The sequence below is a fragment of the Neovison vison genome, chromosome 3 (genome assembly GCF_020171115.1).
Source record: "Neovison vison isolate M4711 chromosome 3, ASM_NN_V1, whole genome shotgun sequence".
Lineage (NCBI taxonomy): Eukaryota > Metazoa > Chordata > Mammalia > Carnivora > Mustelidae > Neogale > Neogale vison.
Window position 1 is genome coordinate 65499425 of NC_058093.1, and position 23102 is coordinate 65522526.

At 38.3% G+C, this 23102-nt stretch overlaps 1 protein-coding gene across 2 annotated transcripts in view; it reads left to right on the forward strand.

Annotated features, from left to right (window-relative positions):
- CERS6 (ceramide synthase 6) overlaps window positions 1–23102 on the forward strand; it is a 319470-nt gene that overhangs the window by 166254 nt on the left and 130114 nt on the right. For both annotated transcript variants that reach the window (XM_044242267.1, XM_044242268.1), the window contains exon 4: window positions 9221–9278. In XM_044242267.1, the coding sequence (XP_044098202.1) occupies window positions 9221–9278 (58 nt within the window). The remainder of the gene's footprint in view (window positions 1–9220; window positions 9279–23102) is intronic.

Here is a 23102-nt window from a genome sequence, read left to right on the forward strand (position 1 = left end):
TTAAGATACATGGGACATTTTCCAAACTACAGTCAATTTGCTTTTTTTTCCTAGTTAATGAACATCTCTATTGTATGCAGGTAATAAAGTTAGTATCCCAGAGACAGCTTGAAAGGAGAATACTGACCCAAAGGTCATGTTACAACTTAAAAAAAAAAAAAATTTTTTTTTCTCAGATGAAATCTATCAGTTAACTAAGTCTTAGGTCAATCCCTCACCCACTTTCACATACTGTACCCTGAAGGTAAAGAAAAATAAAACTAATCCTTGGATGGAGGCACTTTGGCTAAAAGCCTGTGGAGCAAGAGAAAAATAGGTCTGTATCTGCATCATTAACATGAGTCATTGATGTCTGAGGGCTTTGTTAGACCTATAATTGCCAATTAATTAAAAGGCCTTACTTTGTTCTACAAATCAAAAATCTAGCCAACCAACAAGTCACCCAGAGTTCTGAAATCTGTAGGTGGCTTTGTAAAAAAGTTAGATGTTGGTTTAATTTCCAAGTCTTTATTTATACACTCCTGAACATCATTCTGCCTCCTCAGTGAACAGGCTGTGTGTCAGGTATCCGCTGAGTATTTTCTGGAACTTAGGATGTGGTCATCCATCTCCAGTCTTGACATTAAGGCCAGAGGGCCACAAGGTATAGATGGAGACGTAGTGTGAAAAACAGGGACACACGTTTTCCTTCACCAAGTTACTGAGAATGTAGGGGAGTGGCACGGTTGTCTGGACCCCAGTATTCTCATCTGTAGAACAAGGGTGTGGATGGACTCTCTAGTTGTTAAGAACAATCCCAGTTACGAGGAAATAAAAAATGGGGGATGGAGACCTCCGATTTGTGCGCACAGAAATACGTTGATGTTATAATGAAACACCGGCAAGACCAAACACTTAGCTTTGGTGAGCTATTATCCCACTTAGAGTAAGCAGCGCATGTTCTCAACACCAATTCTGACCAGGATTCTGGCTAAGTCATTGCACTCGGAGGGCATGCTTTATATACGCAGAGAAAGGAAGAGACGACAGAGGGAGTCTTACTTGCCCTCTTGCCTTAGCATAGAAGAAGAGCTGAAATGGGGGTGGGCTGCTGTCAGAGTAATTCCACGGGTTTTGTGTTCATGTGCTGAGAGAGAGTGAGCTGTGGAGGAAAGTTGCTCATAATACAAAATTAAGCTTTATTTTAATTTTGTATTAAAGTAAGGAGATTTAGTAGTGAGGAGCATGGTCTCTGGTATGAGCCTGCCTGGATTCAGATACCAAATTTACCACCTGCTACCTGTGTTCTTAGGCAAGTTACCTAAGTCCCCTCTCCTTATCTGCAAGATGGAAACAACAGTGGCATCTGCCCGTATGGTTCTCATAAAGTGTAAATGCGATACCACATACAAAACTCTTAACGATGGTACCACGCATAAAGTAAGTGTTCAAGAAATGCCTGCTCTTGTCATTATTAAAAAGTAGATGAGCGATCCGCCGAGAACCTCGTAAGTAGAAAGACAGTTCACCTTGCAAGGAAGACTTGCTATTGAGCTTGAAACCACAATTACTTCACTTCAAAATTTTGTGCAGGTGAACATGTCAGATACAATACAGAAACCCCTTGGAAGGGTTTTAGAAGTCCAGTTGTACTTGAATGAAGAAGTGATAAAATATGAATATGTTTAGGTTGTAGCTTTGGCCCTATCTTAGGAATGTTATCAGCTCTGAGTTTTTAATAGAAAAACAGGAATTTAATCTACTTTGTACTTTGAGGTAAAAGGGTGGGTTTATGTACTTTAAAGTATCACTATAATAAAATCTACACTAATGTATTTCAAAATATGTCCTGCTCATTTATTGTAATTTTACTTTATTTGTAATAATTTATAAGATATGGTGGCATGATTTATATTAAAGTCTTAAATTTTATGGAAGGAAAGATAGAAGCTGTACTTCTCTTCTCTTCATGTATTTGATAAGAAATGAGTTAATCCTTGTTTGTGATAGTTTAGATGATGGAACAGCTAAAATGAGAAATGTCTCAAAAATAATGGATTCCATACTATATGCTAAGTTTTTGTACTCTGTGCCTTAGTTTTGTACTCAATAACAATATTTTCATATTTTTCATGTACATTATTTCAGTGTTGACTCTCTTTGATTCCAAATTACTACTATGTTGATAATTTTTAAAATTACATTAGCAGGAGTGCCTGGGTGGTTAAGTCAGTTAAGTGGCTGCCTTCAGCTCAGGTCATGATCCCGGGGTCCTGGGATTGAGCCCCACTTTGGGCTCCCTGCTCAGCGTAGAGCCTGCTTCTCCCTATCCTTCTGCCTACAGCTACCCCTGCTTGTGCTCTCTCTCTGTCTGTGTCAAATAAATAAATAAATAAAATCTCTTAAAAAATTGCATTAGCAGTATTTGGCATGTCTTCCCCCTTTCTTATTTATATTTTCGCACAGTTCCTAGAAATAGTTGATAACATTATTAGATTATAGACTACTTTGGTTAAAATAAACTTTAAAATACGTAAAGGGAGTACCTATACCTTTAATAAAAATTCAGATGTCAGTTTAGAAGCTGTTCTTTGCAAAACACAATGTTTGCTTTCAGGAATACAAAGATAAATAAGGCTCCGTTTTACCTACTTGGAACTCACAAGCAACTCAGAGGTTTGTGGCTGTAATCAAAGATGAGGTAGAGAGGTAAAGAACACACCATCGGAGAGAGACTTACGGTGCTTCCAGTGTTGCAACATTTGGAAAAGGTAGATTCATAGACTAACTAGCATTTGACATAAATCCTGAAGGAGGAATAGTATTTCAGCAGGTAGAGAGGATGATTGGCTAAAATGGAGAATGGCCCCCGGGTAATTACTGTTGACATTAGCTGACAAGCTCTGTATTATTTTAGCTGCGCTGGTATTGAATAAAAGCACGAGTGCAGTCCTTCCCTGTCTCCAGTTTTGCAGGCACCCAATTTCTCTTGATCAGGAGAGAGAGACTCTTCTCATTATGTGGTGTCCATTAACGTCCCTTGAATTAAAGATATGATTTTAGCTGAATACACTGTCTTCAGTGTTTAAGAGTATTCAGTTCAGGAAGAGGTAGCGTCCCATAATGGTTAAGAGCTAGGATGCTGGAACCAGCCCGCCTAGTTTCCAGGCTTGGTTGTCTCCTTTACTAGCTATGTGACCTTCAGCATTTTCATAAGCCATTTGGTCCTTGTTTCCTCAGCCAAAGAAAGGGCGAGCGGGCATGATTATTATAGTACCTACTTTGGGGTTTAGAATAGTTTCACTAAATGACTTCCTATCAGTAAAGTGCTCGGAAGAGCCCCTGGAATAGGAAGCACGCCATAATTGTTGTAAGCAAAATGGCCGCCTCTGCCTGCCTTGCTCTGCCGGTGTGCTGAGTTGAGCCCTGGGGCTGCTCTGGGTGTTTTCCCTGCTTCATTTTCCTACAGCTGAGGATCCTGGTGCCATTCTTGACCCCTGGCAGGAAGACACAAGACGTCAACTGTCCCTACTTTCATGGCACATTTTATTCGTCTTGATTTTGACAAAGAGCCCTTTTAGCCTTGTTGTCTAAGGACAATAAACCAGATTCAGTGGGTGGTCGTTTTTACCAGCATTCCATTCTAATTTTCAGGTTTGATGGATATAAAAGGTTTCCATGTCCAAACAAATGTAGTGGAACACATTGACTTCTCCAGGCAAAAGAAGTGCACTGTAATTCTGTGGAATTGGAGCGGGGGCTTTAGAGTTGCTGCTGGTGTCCTGGTTTTGCCACCTAGCAACAGTGTAGCAACTCTGCCTTGGGCAACCTAATCCCTAGGTTTCTGTTTCCAGTAGAGGTTGCTGCCTTGCTGAGTCTCCTCTGAGGGAGTCTTTGTGGCATCCTCGGCTGCTTCTGAGCATTGTCCACTGACAGCTGAGCATCCAGCTTTTTGATTCTGCTAACCAGGCTGACACTTACTTTCTGCTTTGCAGACCCCAAAAGAGAGGGTGGTGGTTCTCACTCCTCTTTCCTGTGGCCTTGGGAACTGATGCTTCACAAAATGCCTCTTCTGCCTGCTCAGTGCTACCTTCATGCAAGGCACAGAGGTTATTTATTTTCACCATCTTTAACCAGGCTTTAGGTTTTTAAGAAAACCTTATTTAACTATATTTCCATTATTACTGTAACAACAGTGTCTTTTTGAAATTTCTCTGTATGAATAGGTTTCATGCTTCCCTTCTCCATCTCTGCTTTCTAAATGAAAATCCTTATGACCTAAGGATTCATCCCCTGGTTATTGTTAAATATTTTATATGAATTATGTTGTCCCCGAAGGGCGATAGCATTTAATTTGCCCATGAAATTTAGGGCAATTATTTATGTTGCTAATCCCAGTCGTTTTATTCCAAAATTAGGCTTTTTGTATTGTAAAATAATTTTTGTTTGTATCTTGATGGGTTGGAATTAAGCTAAGTAATATTTTAGTAGAGGTTAGTAAGTACGGTATTTTCAGAGCCTTGGTCTGTGTGAGACTGCTTTTCCTGTTCCTTCACAACTGAAAGGTAGTTTGGCTGGCAGAGGCTATCTCTGACTGAGTCTTCTCTTTCTTTTGTAGGTTAGTAATACAGGGGACAAATTGAAGTCCAATTGGACATTTATTTCCTTGATGGTAATTTATTTTCATTTGATTTTTGTGTTGACTTGGTTTTGCTTTTATGCCTGGTACTAAAGAATTTTTTTTTTTAAACCCAAGGATTCAAAACTTCTGTCAGAATATGGCTTTGACTTGATATAATTTGAAATACAATTTGGTCCTTTTTTTTTCCATTCAGATTTTGGTTTTTTTTATACAGTCTTTGATTATTCTATTTCAGTTCTGCCGTCGTGTTTTCTCAGAAACAACTATAATTAGACTTGATTTTTCTGGTCCTTCAGATCTAGTCTTCTTTCATCTATTGGTTCCTTTCTTTGGTCATATGGGGCTGTTTGTCTTCTACATCAATGATCTGATTTTACATAGTACACATCTCCATTTTTCTCTCTCCCCCATGTGGGTAATATTCTCTCCCTTCATTTTTAGAATCTTTGTACTGGATCTTTATTTCGCTTCGATTCTCTTTTTATCATACCCGGTAGTCATTTATTGATTATGGCTTTCTACTTTGGTCTTTAAGGGACATGTCTTCTTGTATCGTATTATCAATGCCAAATACTTTTCTAAAAATTACACCTGGTTCCTCTCGGTAGTTGTTTTTAGCAGACAGGTCTTTCTTTGATGCTCCAGCATGCTCTTTTTTCTTTCCGTATTTATGCACTACTTCTTGGTAGACCTATGTTGACATTAGCTCTTACTTTCATTCCTGAATTTGGCAATATCCACCGAGACCCCGCTCACAGAGAGGGTACGGGCATTGCCCAGGGCCCCACGCCCTCTCTGCCGTCCTTTTGTTTGCTGTTAAAAGTCTTCTTTCAGATCTCAGACCTTGTAGCAGTTGATGTTTGCAGGCCCTGGCCTATTTTCTGTGGTCTAGAAGAGTTTTGTATAAAGCAGCAATGGCTAATGCCTTGTTTTTCATACTCTCTGTAGGGATTATTAAATGATGCTAACCCCCAGAATAAATACCATCACAGATCATCTTGTCTCTACAGCTGAAACCCTGGGATGCTACATATTTCCCTTTATTCCCACTTACCGTTTAAAAGTAGCAGTCACTAACCGATAGGGTGGGGGGAACTCTCCTCCTGCCCCAAAAAGCCTCATGACGGAGAGGTTTCTGACCATACAGATTGTTACATTTGTATCTGGGATGGTAGAAAGCAGAGAAAGGGAGATACGCTAAGATTTTCCTCCTTCATTCATAGCTTGTTTTTCTCTGCCCTGAATTACATCATTTTAAAAATCTAATTTTATTGTTTGTTCCCTGCTGTAAAATTCTCTGATTCCTGCTATAGGTTGAAGGCTATATATATCTCTCTCTATATCTATCTATCTGTGTGTGTGTGTAGAGAGAGAGAGAGATATCTATCTATATGCCTATATAGATATATCTAGCACAAAAAAGTGTGTGTGTGTGTGTGTGTAGAGAGAGAGAGAGAGAGAGAGATCTATCTATATGCCTAGGCATATAGATAGATCTCTCTCTCTCTCTCTCTCTCTACACACACACACACACACACACACACACACACACTTTTTTGTGGTTACATGCACCTTTATTTACCTCTTATTTTATAGGTATTTTAGTGGAAGTTTGGGGGAGGCTATCCATTAGGAGGCTGTAGCTAGACATCATTTAAAACTGTAATTTATATGAAACTACACAAATAAAAAAAAGTTATTATGCATGTAGCAGAATGCTTGAAAACTTTGCTTCCTGCAGGTATTTTGTGGAAATAAACTCTGCCTTGTAAATATTCATCATAAATTGTTATTCAGGTGATGGAGACATTGGTGTCCTGTGTTAGAACCTAGATCTTCTGAAAACTGGGTCAATTTAGTAAGGAAATAAAATGCAGGTACATTAAGTGATTATAGGAATTTCAATGACTTCCATAAAGTTTTTATTATACATAAAAATTGCCTGATCACTGCCTACTAACAGAAGAGTTTTAGAGCTGAAACAGCTGTTATAAATCATTTAATCTGGGAGTTGCGAATTCAGTTGCCTTCAGAGGCCAGAAAAGTGACCCACATATGCATGAAGTAGGTTGATTTAATACATTGGGAAGTGGAAGAGACTGGAGACAAGTGGAGATTACTTGTGCCATCAAATCCTTGGGTTGTATTACCAAAAGAGTGTGATATAAACCCACTCCCCCATTAGAGAGGTGAAACTGAGGTCAAGAAATAATAGATTTGCCCAGTTTGGAGATTCTGTGTGTCTGAACCAAAACCAACTACATAGTTGTAGTGCCCAGTGCAAAATAAAATGTTCAGCAATTATGAAGAATTTCAAGATAGTTCCAGCAAAACATTAAAATCAAGTGTGGGACCCTGTTGTTGTCACGTATGGTTCCTGGTCTTCACTTCTGATCTAGAGTTTATATATCCAGACAGAAAGAAACATACCAGCACTCCCATCCATAACCACCAAAAATCAGTAATGGAGAAATGGTTAAAATCAATTAACAACATCATTTAAAACTGTAATTTATATGAAACTACACAAATAAAAAAAAGTTATTATGCATGTAGCAGAATGCTTGAAAACTTTGATACTGTAGTAAGTGAACCACCTTTACCTACAAGAGGGCTTTTCTGTATCATTTGCAAGTTTTCATTCACTTATTTTACTGCTTCCATCCATTTATATCGTTTCTTTCTGAATTCAGGTTTTATGAATTATTAGTTGAAGATTTTCAACCCTGCAGTTCAAAGCTCTTCTCTAAATGTTAGTTCTGGTTTGAATTCCAAGATGTTTGAAAGGTTAGCAAGCCTAGGATTGAAACTCTAAGGGACACTTGTGTCTGCTATTGGGTCTAACTCAGCCCTCAGAGACCCCCTTACCCTTATTCTTTTCCTCTTACCTGCAGAAACTGTCATTTTTTTTTTTCAGAATATTTTGTATGAAATCTGAGTCCTCCCCTAAAATCACCTCTTCTTCCCTTCGCTCTCCACCCCCTCTTTTTTTTACCTTATTTGAAAATTTTACATGGCTTGCAAACACATGGAACAATTTACCTCCTGACTGATTGAGGTTGACTAGTCCCTTGTTGTGTTCCTTTATAACTTGTAAGCCATAGAACTACTAACAGCACAACCTCAGAAATGCTAATGAGTGAAACTTAGCCAGCTTTGAAAGGCATAGCTATTCACAGTCAGAAAATATAAGAAATAATATTGGGAGTTGAGTACTAGGGTAAGCCATACATACATATAATATATAATTTATATAAAGTCTTTATATTTACACAAAGTCTTATGTACATATTTTTAAAATTTCAGGTACCTCACACTAAATATTTCACTGTAAATCCCCTAAAAACAAGGACATTCTCCTACATAGACTGTAATACATTTCCCCCACCCAATAAATTTAACATTTATATAATACTGGTGACTAAGATTCATATTCAATGTTTTGCATTGTCCCAGTAATTTTTGATATTGTTAAAAAACACTTCCTAATCTATCATCTGTTTATTTTCTGTGGGGACCACTTTACAAAATCTTTAATTTTGATATCAAATGCATGAATGTTCTTCCTAAGCTGAGGTCTTAAAGTCTTATTTAGAAGTTTTTGCCTATCCCCAAATTGCATAGATGTCTTCCACCAATTTCCTTTGTTAGCTTTATAGTTTCACCTTTCAGATTTAGATCTTTTTTTTTAATTTTTAATTTTTTATAAACATATAATATATTTTTATCCCCAAGGGTACAGCACTGTGAATTGCCAGGTTTACACACTTCACAGCACTCACCATAGCACATACCCTCCCCAATGTCCATAACCCCACCCCCCTTCTACATCTAAGTGTGGTTTATCTTTGTAGGGGGTAAAAAGTAGGGATTCAACTTTTTTTTTCTCCCCTGCTAGCATCACCACTGTCTACAGAAAGTCTTATATTTTAAGGCTTACACATTGAATCATCTAAAATTGAAAGAGAACCAAAAATGGTTTTCCTCACTAAAAAAATGAAAGTCTAACTAACAGCTAGATACACCATTTGGGGTGGTGTAAGGCTGTCATTAGCGGTCGTGTATGGGGTGGATGACTTAGATTCCAAGTGGGTTCCTTTAGCAACATCCACGAAAATTTTGGTAAGTATTTGTTAAAAGATGAAGGAAAAAAAATCTTACCTGATTTAACAGTACTAAGGCTTTTGTTTTTAAAACAAGAATGAACTTCAGTTAAGTCAAGCTGTTTACTTAATATCTGAATTAGACAAGGAATTCAAAACAGTCTTATGTACCTTTGTATTGTTGAACTGTATTCTTTCGTGAGTGATTAAAAAGAGGAAATGCATATGTTGGAGAGAGATGAACAGATGGGCAAATACAATAACTGGAAGAAAATTTGTTATGAATTATTGATATTTAAGATTTTGCAATAAGGCATCCATATGAGTGTGGATGTGTTCAGCTAACACGGAAATTGCCCATTAAACTTAATCCCTGGTTGGAGCAGTTGGGGGAAGGGGGGATTTAATGGACTTTCTTTCACTCACTTGTTGCAGAATACTATGCTATGAAATATATAAACTGAATGTCATAGAATGTTTTTTTAAACTTCTACAGGTGGAGATTTTCATTTTCCCTTTATGTATTTACCTATGGAGTCCGGTTCCTAAAAAAGGTAGGATCTGCCAAGTTACTTTATATAATTCGTACGCAACTGTAAGCCTATATCTCATTTTTTGTGTATGACATAGTAGTATTTTAAATAATTGTAACAGGCGTCCTAAGAACATTTGTGCATTTTTCTTTGGCTTGTAAAAATATTTGTAGTTTATCCTTTATAGTAAATATTTTTTTAGGCATATGCCAAAAATATCTTTGAAAATAATTTATTTTGCCTGTGAAAGATGTTGCATGTCCTCTGACTATTGTAGTTGTTACTTATTACTTCTGGGCATTAGGAGCCTTATAAAATCCATCTGATGCTTTGAAAGAGGTTGAAAATTTCCATGTCACACAATTGAGAAAAATCAGTTGTTGCAGTGTGTGTTATCATTATAATCTCCAGCAACAAAAATTATGTTTTAGTGTCTTGCATACCTATTAACTAGGCAACACCAGCTGCTGGTGGAAAATGGAGTTCCTTTCATAGACTGTGTTTCATCTCCTGGTCCTGTGCTAGTCCTACGTATGCTGAGGCACCTTTATCTATGAAAGTAATTCTTCAAGGCTGCTGTAACCTTTTTCTTGGTTATTTCAATGCTGTATGCTTCTGCTAATGAGTTAGGCTGCTTAAATTCAAGTCTTAAGAAGACTGAGCTTCTCTTAGTCATGCACATACTAATAATACTGATTGGCACAGAAGCTTGGAAATTATTTTGAAAAAAGTTTATAGTATTAAGCTTTAAAGTGAAATCCATTTTATCTTTAGTACAGAATTTTTCTGAAGGCATTGCACCAAGTGTCATGTCTTACTAGTAAATTTTCGTGTAAATATTGATGTGAAAATTTGCAAATGAGTTTTTAGTTTTAAAGTCTGAGTTATAAGATATTATCTGCCTGTGGCAAATTCTGTTATAAATCGTGGTTGTTTCCCAATGTTATATTTCCCTAAAGGGATTATTCTTTTTACTTGTTGTCTTTTCCTTTAGTCACTATATTTATCTTTCACTTACTAGGGCTACCTGGCCCAGAGGCTCCTTGAGTAGATTTAAAAGAATGAACCTCATTCTGTAGGCTGAGTATGAACAAATTCTCAACTGGGGTACATAAATGTGGTGGAAACTGCCTTGTTTGGAACCCTACTGTTCTGGTTTTAAAATTCACTTATGTGGAGAGAAAATGGAAAGAATGACTTAGGGCTCCTGTGCTCACAATGTCACTACCTTGGAAAAGGAAATAGCTCGGGGTGGAATTTCAGCTGACAAGGGAAAGTTGTGTTTCATGGGAATGGCGAGTTGCTAACTGAGGTCCAGCTTTGGAATTCATGTTGGGTTCTGTGGGTGAAGGGCTTTGATGGAAAGCAAGGAGAGATGGTGAGAGCCGGGAGCACTTTTTTTGCCCTTCTGTGGGATACCATCTCTTTTAGCCTTTCTACAGCAAGCCTGGCCATCTGTCATCAGAACAGGAAACACTTTGATGCTTAGCTCTGCTTCTGTCCAACAGACTGAGGGGGAAAAAGAATAGTTTTTATCCTCCAGTCCTCAGTGGCTCTGTAGAAGGCAGTAAGAGGGTCTGTCAGTGGAATGTTTGCTTGGAAGTTGCTTTTCCTTAAATTATTGTGGTTCCCTTTCTTTTTCTCTTTTCTCTCTCTTTTTTTTGGGGGGGGGGGCTTTATTTGAGAGAGAGAGAAATTGAGAAGGGGGAGAGACAGAGAGAGAATCTCAAACAGACTCGGAGCTGAGTGCATAACCCAATGTGGGGCTCGATCTCATGACCTTGAGATCATGACCTGAGCCGAAATCAAGAGTGGAATGCTTGACCAACTAAGCCACCCAGGCACCCCTATCCTGATTCCCTTTCATACTGTATCTAGTTACAACAAATGCTTAAAAAATGAGAAGAGGGGCGCCTGGGTGGCTCAGTGGGTTGAGCCGCTGCCTTCAGCTCGGGTCATGATCTCAGGGTCCTGGGATCAAGCCCCACATCGGGCTCTCTCTTCAGCGGGGAGCCTGCTTCCCTTCCTCTTCTGCCAGCCTTTCTGTCTGCTTGTGATCTCTGTCAAATAAATAAATAAAAAATCTTTAAAAAAAATGAGAAGAGAACTAGATGTTTTTTTCTTGTCAGATTATTTGCGTTTGGGGTTTCTTCCTCTAATACTAAGAAGCTCTCAGTTTTGGTTGAGTCTGTAGTTTCATGTTAGTCATCATGTGTGACAGAGAAGTGCACATAGTATCCATGGGACTGAAACAGCTGTGAGACCTTCTTAAGCCGTCTTGTCCAATCCTCTTATTTCACAGCTGGGGAAGCAGAAATCCTGGCAGGGTAGGTAGCATTTCAGAGGTCACACAGTTAGTTTATTAAAAGATGAATCTGAAATGAAACATGCACGGCTGTCTTTTAATCCGGTATTTTCTCTACTCTACCAGCCTGTCCTAACTTCGGCATGATTTCCAAATGACTTCCTTCTTTGGTTAAGTTAGCTAACTTGACCTCATGTAGTCATTGTTACCATTTATAGAACCTTAAGTACTTACCTTAATGGATATTTAAAATATATTTTCTGTTAACTTTCTTGGAATGGACAGTGTGTTTGCCCATCTAACCTAAGAGGAAAAAAATGTATATTAACAACATCAGAATTAATCAAAACAAGGTAATTCAAATTTTCACAATACTCTAAAGTGTTTTCAGTAAAATAGCAGGGCAATGAACCAGTTTTAAGAGGTGAGAGGCCGGGATGCCTGGGTGGCTCAGTTGGTTAAGAGCTGCCTTCGGCTCAGGTCATGATCCCAACGTCCTGGGATCGAGTCCCACATCGGGCTCCTTGCTCCGCAGCGAGCCTGCTTCTCCCTCTGCCTCTGCCTGCCACTCTGTCTGCCTATGCTCGCTCTCTCTCCCTCTCTCTCTCTGACAAATAAATAAAATCTTAAAAAAAAAAAAAAAAAGAGGTGAGAGGCCACAGCTGCTTCTTACTCAACATTAAAAATGTTGATTCTTACATGAGCTATTAGAAAAATGCCTGAGCACCTTGCACTGGTCAGTTTTTTTCTGCCTTTAGGTCAAATGAACCTGATGCATCTCTTTCCTAGGGTGGATTAAATCACTCAAGAACGCTTTCTACCCTGACATTTTGTTAAAGATTCAGTTAAAGAGACGTTTACTAAATGCAAAGTACCATGCACCCACAACAATAGAGAGAGAATGTTAAAAAAATAAAAACAAATTGATTAGTAAATAATTTTAGGAAACCATAGAATTTTAGACATGAAAGTTGTCCTACATATCATCTGAACACCTCCTTTTATAGATGACGCTAGGTGGTATCAATCTCTACTGTGAGAATAGCTTTGGTTTTCTCTGTCATGTTGAAATACATTCAGGCTGAACACTGAAGTTTTATTAAATGCTGTTAACTTTTCCAATTTGAACTGGCTTAATCCTACAGGGAGAATACGCGTATTTCTCTGGGTTTACCACATCATAGTAGAGTTTCAGTGCGTAAATTGACTGATTCACGTGCCTTCGGTTTTAAAATATTCTTTGTATTTAGAATACATATAAACTAGATTTATGTCAAGAAACATCTGTGCTTCGTCTGGGTCCTATGAGAGGGAGATACCAAGAAGAGATTAAATGTGTAAGAAATTGATTGAGGGAAGTGCTTATGAGTGAAAATGGGGAGGTGTTAGGGGAGGCTGGAAGAGCTAAGACTGATCCCCAGTGTGGGAGAGAGAGAAGGGAAAAAGGTTGGGTGAAGTTCTAAGACCATTATGCCTTTCTAAAGAAAGTTCACTTGGAGAGTTCCAGAGCCACAGTCTCCATCAGAGGAAAACTGTGTTTCTTAGAAATGGTCCTACTTCAGTATTCCTGTTGTGCTCCGTCACTGGCTGCAGGCAGCCTGTGGCCTTCATGCAAGTGCAGCTGTGGCCCTGGCCACTTAGACACCCAGTAGTCCGAGATCCAAGAGGCACAATCTCATGATTGCCATGGTGCTTTATATTTATAAATATTCTAGCTATTCTAGAGCAGTGTCAAAGGATATATCAAGGAATAAGGCTCCATGTGACATAGTAGTTATGTATTTACATGCAAGATACCTGGAAGCATAGAGTACTATTTATCATACTTTTTTTTTTCATTTTAATTAACATGTGTCAACTTAATCTCTTTTATGCCATATTTCTTGCAGTTGAGATGTAAATGCATCTTTGGAGGCTGACTTCTTACATGAGTTGGGTGACCATACAAGCTATCTTAAGGTCCGAGGCAGTTGCCTCTCCCTTGTGCTCAAAATGACCCAGTTTAGGAACTAAACTCTATCATCACATATGACTAGCTCTATAATAAAAAATGAAATAATTGGCCCTGTATTTTTAAAATTTCTAGACATCCTGTAGAGTATGTGTGTGTTCATTTATATGAAATCAATAAAATGTTTTCTGTAATTTCATGATGACCGATAGAAGAAGGAGCCTCCTATTTTATAGTGATGTGATAATGCTCAGGCATGCACATGTTCTATGTTATAGGTTTTCTGCTTTCTCAGCCTAGAAACCCCTTTATAGATAGCACTAACTTTGGTCATGAAACAAACTCTAGAAGGCATTGACCTTACAGACAGGTCAGTGAGCTATTAGGTAAAGTGATTGCTAGATTAGTAGGAAATAGTTATTTATTTATTTAAAAGATTTTTATTTATTCAATTGACACAGAGAGAGAGATCACAAGTAGGCAGAGAGGCAGGCAGAGGAAGAGGGGAAGCAGGCTCTCTGCTGAGCAGAGAGCCCAATGTAAGACTTGATCCCAGGACCCTGAGATCATGACCTGAGCCAAAGGCAGAGGCTTTGACCCACTGAGCCACCCAGGCACCCCAGCAGGAAATATTTAAATAGTTGGAAGATAGGCCCATCTCAATAGTCTGTTCCCATAATTGCAAGACACAAGCAATTCTGCCCATAAATATGATTGGCAGAGAAAAGGGCTTTTCAAAAGAAAACCCAGAATTCATTTAGGTACTCTGAAATCATTTCATACAATGTACTCATACAAATTAACACATTTTTCTAAACTCTGAAAGAAACCACATTCAAGCCTTAAAAAACAGAGTATCTCTCGTTTGGTGTTACCTTTTTTTCTCTTTTATAAATGGATCTTTGTGTTGGATGGAGTTCTTTGAATAATTTTCTTTGAGTTTCTTTATTTGTTTAAAGTATAGTGTCACAGGAAGGCAAGGTAGATATGTGTGCAACTGGAGTTTAGGTCAATATTTTTTTCTTAAAATCTACTTGTTAGGTTAATGTATATCTAACTTTCTGATCTTATGGTACATTTTATATCAATCCATTTTGTACACATGCATGTATATAGTTAAATACATGTTACTCAAATATTACCTAATCTAACTTCTGTGTCAGTCAGGGTCTCATTATAGAAGACAAAAATCACTGGAGTTATTTTTAGGAATGACCATAATATAAAGGAACATTAACTGGGAGAAACCACTAAGACTGTGTTACTCTCAAGTAATTGATCTGCTATTTCCTACCACTCTGCAATGAGATAAGGAGCTTGACCTGAATGTAAATCAACTCACTACTTCTTTTTTGAGAAAATCCATCTGTGAAGAAAAAGTCAGCTAAACTAAACAGTGCGCTAAGTGATGTAGTTAATTTGCATTCTGGTGAAAGAGTAACAGACATTGCAAGGACTGGCACTCTCTGTACATTCCTGGATGAGCAGTGCCCTGGAGGTACCATGGAGATAGTAATAGTGGGAAGATGCTGTCTCTCTGAGCACCAGGGGGTCATGGGGAGTGGGTGGAGTTATCAGAACCTAGAAGCTTGGAGCTAGACATCAAAGAGGGAATGTTGACCAGCTGGAATCGGCAGGACTGCAATGAGGCTGGCTGGGGAATAAGGAAAAACTGCAAGCGGCATGAACTGTGCCACTGCTGGAATGCACATGCATCGCTGGGGGTGCAGGGGAGGAGGGCGGTGGAGAAGTGGTGGCCAGACCAGGAAGCACATCCCATCTTCCTCTCGTGGTCTTCTAGCCTCCCTCTAGAGCTTCTTAGAAGCTCAGCTCCACAAGGTACCAACTCCAAAGAGCCCGCTGAATTGGAGTCTGCTGAGTACCAGCTCTGGAGGGGAAAGGCAGTATCTTAGTAAGTAGCCCAGTCTTCCCATGGTGCTGCATTCTCTGATGTACTCTGACAACTTTCTGTAATTAGTTACTTTTAAAAAAATATGCAAGTTGTCACATATTCTGTTGGCTTCATGACTAACTAGGGGGTGAAAAGCCATCATTGAAAACTAGTATGTTGGCCAAATGAGCACTTTGCCCATTCTCTTAGCCTGTCTCAGTCTGCTCAGAATGAAGGCATAGTTCATAATTCATTTGTTTCATTATTCATAGTTTCATTATTCATTTGGTACACTTTTCCAACTTCAACAAGCCACAAAATGTTGCCATGGTATCATGCTTCAAGATATACTCTTGCTTATTGGTTAGCTTGGACTCTTTCTCAAATCAAAAGAGCAGAATTATCATTCTACCTGTCTTGACAGTGAAAATAAAATTTGTCTAGCTATTAGAATATGTGCCCATTTTAAATTTTGTTCTTTGTGTCGTTTAAAACATTTTGAAATTGCTTAGAGTATGTCCCTTGTTGAAGGAGGTTTGACTTTCAGAGTTTTACCTAAGTTTTAACTTTCACCTAATGGCCCCATCAGATAATTTTGTAAGAATTGCAGATGACCTAGAATATGAACATTGGGACTAGACCCTGAGGATTAACCATCTCAAGTTTCTCATTTCACCAAAGAAGAAACAATTTCAGAAGGATGAATTGACTTGCCTGTGGCAAAAATAGAAGCCAGACATGCGGTCTTTAGAATTTCTGAGCCCTTTAAAACAGCAACAACAAGAATACTTAGAAAACAAGTTCTAAAAATCTAGCAATTCAAGTATACTTATTTTTTTAATTTAAAAAAATTTTTTAATTTATTTTTTTTAAAGATTTTATTTGTTTATTTAACAGACAGAGATCACAAGTAGGCAGAGAGGCAGGCAGAGAGAAAGAGAGAAAAAGACTCCCTGCTGAGCAGGGAGCCTGATGTGGGGCTCGATCCCAGGACCCTGAGATCATGACCTGAGCTGAAGGCAGAGGCTTTAACCCACTGAGCCACCCAGGCGCCCCTCAAGTATACTTATTTTAATTCGTAAATTCACCTTACTAGGAAATAAAAGTCACATCACTGTGGGAGAATATTAAGAGAGAGATCGAGATTTAAGTGGTAGTTTGGGCCCTGCCGATTGTGCTTCATTGTACCACTGCTCTCTGATACCTCATTTTTCTCATCTGTCAAATGAGAAAATGATGCCTTTCCTGACTTCCTTGGCTTTTCGTGTAGGATTGCTGTGGAAGCCATAAAGTACTTTGAAAGTATAAGACATAACACTCATTACTACTGACTGAGAAGTGGGTTCTGTTGGGGGCTGTGAATGCCTAACTCTTCCCGTAATGAAACTTCTTATTTTTTAAAATTTTTAAATGTTAAATTAAAAAAAAATTTTTTTTTGACATGGAACTTTTAAATGTGTTGCCACCATTTTCTAGCCAGGTAGGATCCTTTGTCGTGGCCTTGCTTTGATGCTTACAAATAGGTAAATGCACTTTCTGGGATGGAAATGATCTGGAGTGGCCCTGGGATGTGGTCCTTCAGTGATTCTTGTGCATCTTCCTTTTCCCTTCTACCCACATGTACCTTCTTGAATATTTTCTGATTTCCCTCATACCTGTCATTTGTCCTTCTCTTTTGCTTTGTGGCTGGCATTCTAACTGGGGAGAACATTCTGAGGCCAGTGGGAAGCTGAGGAGAATGTGATACAGTGAGGACCCAGAAGAAGTAGTCAGAAGACCTGGATTTGAGGTTTAACTCTGCCATTTATCAGTTTTACAGTCTGAGGAAGTGACTCGACCTCTCTGGGACTTAATCGCTACATCTCTAAAATCAGTGATGTGGACTCATATAACATTTTTAGAATTCATATACCATAATACACTGAAGAACTTGAAAGAGTCAAAAATTATGGCAAACTGGTATGACCTGTTTAGAAAGAAACATGGTGATGCAGAATGATAACCATATGTATGTTCACAGACTGTGAATCAGCAGTTCAACTCCTGTGAACGTATCCTGAGCAAAGAATTATACAGGGGCAAAAAATAGATGTGTGTAGTAATTTATTACAACTTAAAAAATATATATATGCATATATATATAATATGCAATGCAAATTATAGTAAATTCAAACAACTAAAGCAATCTTAATGTCTAATGTTAATAGAATTTTTAAAATTATTATCAAAATGATAAAATAGCATATACTCAATTAAAAATAATTGTAAAGTAACCATATTATTTACGGTCCTAATAAAATATTTAGTAGACTTTTACATGAAAATAATTACCATTTATATAGATAAATGGAAGGTAAAAATATAGATAAATGGAAGGTAAAAATGGAGATTCCTTTTAGAAAGGCAGAACTGTGGATAGTTAATTTTTTTCCAGATGTCTTTACTTTTTTCTATTAAAAATATTAGTCCTGAGTTATGGACATTTGAATGGAGATAACTGTGTATCACTTTAGGTATACGTGGGTTAAAAAGAGCTTGTAGTTGTAGCTTTTAAAAAGGAAAAAATAAAAAGTTGAATTGCACTTAAATGGAAAAGAGATACAGAAATTTCATATAAAAAAAAATCTAACTGTGCTTGTTTGCCTGGTCCTCACTGTCCCAGTCCCTGAATTTTCTCCCAGGAGCCCCTTTATGTGATTGTCTTGACCCAGATGTCCGAGAATGTCCTAGTACTGACTTTTGAAGGAGCTTTTTTAATCTCTAGCGGGATTCTGGGGAGATTGAAGCTCTATTTCCATACCAGATTTATGTGGCTCATGTCAGGAAATAACTCGGAATTCCTCTTTCCATTAGCATTCTCATAATGAAAGTTCCACCCTTTTTGCTGTGGGTTAAGGACTTGGAAACGCTATTGCCTTAGTGCATGGCCGGGATGGAAGTTTGCATCCCTGGAAATAATCACCTCGTAATCAAAGTCGTGACAGCTATACTGCATTGAGTACTCAGTATGGGCCAGACATACTGATCACGTAATGTTCGTTTCTCATGTGTTGTGAAACATAACTTCTCATCCACCAAGGCTAACCAAGGATCAGTCATTTGTCCTAGGTTACAGAACATGGATGGAATTTAAATGGAGGTATCCTTAACATTGTGGCTTACTTGTATCCAGACTTCATTACTGACTCAGTGGATCTACTGGGCTGATAAGGACTGACCACTTAACAAGAAAAAGCAAAGGCTGCGTCCCATGACTGTATTTTGTATTAAGACTATAGTGATTGTATTCAAATAGCCCAGATTAAGCATTATTCTTGCTTCCCTGTATCTACTTGCAAATGAAGTCACATCAGTGAAGCTGAGAATCTGTGGCTTGCTGCTTTCTTGGTATTTTTGGATTGCAACAGAAATTGCTAATTTTCAGACTGGGTATAGATTGTTCCTGTTAACACAAACCTATGTAATCATGCAATTCAGTTTTTCCTGCCCTCCTGTGATACGTATTTACTTTCTAAAGTGTGACTAGCAAACCAGTGGTACACTATTCACAGAAGCATTGGAACAACTCAGTACGCTCTACTCAGTATGCTCTGCTGTTAGGGGAATGTGCATTAGGTGAAATTGTTCTTTGCCTAGGAAAAATTAACAAGTTCAGATAATAAAACCATCTCATCAGCACTGAGGTTACAGCTTATGGTTTTTTGTTTTTTTTTTTAATTTAATGAGATGCAAGGGTTTAATTTTGGGTGTGTATAATTTTCTCTAAAGAGCATTGAGAGAAGCCTTTTTCCCCAGGTTGTCTTCGCTATGTGTTCAGGCTTTGTCTTGAAGGAATGACATCTCACACCAACGGCTTCCTGCAGGCGGTGAGGCAGAAAGATTCCAGGACTTGCAGGAGCTCCTGAGGCTGAAGTGGGTTTTTGTAGGAGGAGGAGAGAATGCTTGTATCGATTCCCAAGTACAAGTGGCAAGTATTACGATGTGATACTTGCTCTTATATAATTATCTATACAAGAGTTTGTGCATTTGGTGCTTGAGCAAACCATGAATCTTACTTTTTTTTAGTTAATAAAATGTCAACTTTGTAGAAAGTCTAAAAATAAAAAGCTAGCTTCTATTTTAGAGGCTACTGAAATAACACTCATTTACATAAGATGCTCATTATGAGACCGTCCCCTAAAGGCATAGACTTACCCTTCTCAGAACTTTAGGGCTGAACTTCACTGTGAAAAACACTGATCCTCATTTATATGCTGTAACAAAGCTGACGCTACAGGCTTCCTCTGGCCGAGGGCAATGCCCGAGAACTGGATGGCATTAGGATGCCTGTCCTGTTTCCACAGGGAGTGGAAAGCTAGTCACTCTCAGAAGAGTTCAGGTAATTTGATAGGAGATATTGATCCCTGTATCAAAATCTGTACCTGCACATTCACTTTGCATTAGCTGAATCATCATCGAACATAAAGAAAGATCCTTTACTGAATTCGACAAGAAAAGAGTTATTCTTACTAAGGCTTGTTTTAATAAAATTTGAGAGTTCATGGGTTTCACATACTGTGGTCATCATAATAAATCATTTTCCTCATCAACTGTAATGAAACAAACCAGATGTTCATTGTTTAAAAACAATAGCATTCTGGGAGAAGTAATGAGATGTTCCACTTCTGCTTCTAAAACTGGTGTTCTGTCTCTTCAGGGAAGACCCAGTCTTTTCTGTGTGTTGAGGGTTGGAGTCCGGGTACTTAGGACAATTATTCTGATGTGGAGTAGAGCAGCGGGCGTCCCAATCAGAGTAGTTCTGTGCTCTGATTATAGCCTCATGTGTGTCTCCAAAAAACTGGTTCAGAGATCCTCCGGATCCTGGGTCAGCTAGAGTATGCCGTAAAGTGAACATGTAGTTTAGTGTTTTGCTTGGTTTTGTGCCTTTCTTCTTTATTAATGCACACAAGAACAGGCAGTGGCCTCTACAGGCAGATTTTTTGAGCAAAGTGTGGTACCATCCACCTTTGAATGGCTACCCCAAAGCACAGAGAAGATAGCCATTTTGTCCTCAGGGAATTCAAACTTCCATAAGGCAGTGAGCAATGAAAACCTTTTTCTAGGCAAAATTAATTATAAAACCCTAGTTTTATAGGGGGAGTGGGTGTGCGAAAGAGAGACTGCTGGAGTGCTGGAACTTTTCTAGATCTTGATCTGGTTATGGTGACGTAGGTGCGTGTATATGTAAACATGTATCGAATTTCTCTGAACTTAGATTTTATTGTATGTAAGTCATACTTCAATTTAAAAAACTTAGCGGCTTTTTGATCATCCTAGAGCTGCCATCAGTTACTGTGTGTGGCTGAGTGGAAATGTGGGCACAAGGCAGCTGAGGATCAAAGGCTCTTATTTAAAGGGCATTCCATTCATGGTTCTTTCTAGAACCTCTGTCTGCTACCACTAGGAAATACTGATCTCTATTCATTTGTTCATCCTTTCATTCAGTATCTACTGAGCACCTGCCCTTTGATAGGGATTACTCTAAGCATCATGGAAAAATAAGTTAGTAAGACAGTCCGAGTTCTTGAACTAATGTTAGTATTGTTCTTCCCTTCCCTGGGATCATTGGTAGCACAGGAATTTAATTCAATTTAGATAACATTTATTAAATATTTACTATACTAAGACAGAGTGACAGATATACGATGGGGAACCTGTGGTCCCTTCCTCTGAGGTTCTTATAATATGGCAGAGGAATTAAGATTTCTCTATAAATACTTAAAGTTTATGATAAATAACAGAAGTATAGGGTTCTTCCTGAGCATGGAAAAGGAATACAGTTGAGGGAATTGAAAAACCCTTGCAGAGGTCATATTTAGTTTGAACCCCAATAAATGGTATGACATTGCAGGGGGGATAATGAAAGCATTCTTAGATGGAGAGTACAGAATGGGAAAACTGGAAAAATACAGCATCTATTTGAGATTACAGAAAGGAAAATCAGAAAATAAAACTGGAAATGTGTTTGGGAAGGACTTGGCTTGCATTAGAGAAAAGAAGGTTTGGTACCCCTGCATGTCCTCATTGTAAAGATACCTGGTATTTGTTTGGAAGGGGGCATCTTTCCTCTGTTTTACATTGTTTCCAATGTAAGTAAACGTAGTCTGTTCTCTTAGCCAGTAGCCCTGCTGTGAGTATCAGCTTCTCCTTTGTGGATGTGTGCTTCTGTCCATGGCAGCTTCTTGATTAGGAGGTTAAAAGTAAGTGATAAAACATCATAGCACAGAGTTTCGTATTAGGGTGCATGGTGTTCAGCATCAGCAGACAAATTATATTTGGCACCAGCTATCTGATACAAAGGGCAGAGGTACTAAGTAGACTGCACTGCTCTGTGCACGTGCCTATGCAGGCACCATTGGCACGTGAAGCATGAATCAAGAAGCAGCTCTTTTTTCACTTTGCTCCTAATCATGGCTCCTCGCAACCTAACCTCAGTATTTTTCCTTAAAGTAGTTGTTGAAGCTGAAAAGCAATTGATAAAGTGATGCTTTACTAGTTATCTTCATTTCATGTGAATTATGAAAACAGAGCCATGTAAGAACAAAATTAATAAATGCTGTGGGTACAATTTGATTCGGGTCTTATTGACCTAATTTGTAAGATCCTAGGCAGGGAAATGATTTCCCACTTGCTTCTCCTTGTTAACCAGTACTTTTCACCCCACAGAGCAGACTCCTCTGGTTGATTTCTGTGGAGTGCTGTAAGGGTCGATAAGCATGGAATGTGGTCAGCAGAGACTGGCAAAATTCAGATTACCAGACAAGGACACAAAGAAAAACACAGTTCGTAGATCACTTATGTAACTTAAGTAGCCCTTTAGATGAGAGATAAAAGTTAAAAATAGAGTTTAGATTTTGATACTGGTTGAGTGTTATGATCATCTCTTATTAAGATGTGATATTTATATATTCATTCATTTAATAAGTAGACGCTTGTAGTATGAAATTAGCTTTCTAGGGACGCCTGGGTGGCTCAGTTGGTTGGACGACTGCCTTCGGCTCAGGGCGTGATCCTGGAGTCCCGGGATCGAGTCCCGCATCAGGCTCCCAGCTCCATGGGGAGTCTGCTTCACTCTCTGGCCTTCTCCTCGCTCATGCTCTCTCTCACTGTCTCTCTCTCAAATAAATAAATAAAATCTTAAAAAAATTAAAAAAAAAAAGAAATTAGCTTTCTAAAAAGATAGGTATTGTAGAATAATATTACGCAAAAGTTTTGCCTAATTGCTATTTTTAGATATCACGTTGGAAATGTTATTCTTTCCCGTTTATAAGTTTCTCCTGTCGTATACTTGAATTAAAAAAAACACACGCTAAATATAACATTGGAGTTTTAATCTTCATATGCTGAATGTGGCAATTATAGGCCAAGAATTTGATAGAAGTTCAAAATGGACTCCCTCTGAATAATAGAGAAGTTGTCATTGTTAGAAAAAGTCCTGTTTTGTGGTTCCATTAATTTTAAATCTGTTTTGTCTGCTAAGAAGAAGTATTATATTTAGGAGTTAATAATTTAGCAGTGAATAGTTATGCCCGACTGTTGCTGGTTCAAACCTTTAAGCACAGATAAAATAGACTTTAGATATGGGTAGTAGCTTCTTATGTTATTTTAAGACTTTTATTTTTATTTGTGCTGCAATATATTTAGGATATCCTTGCCATT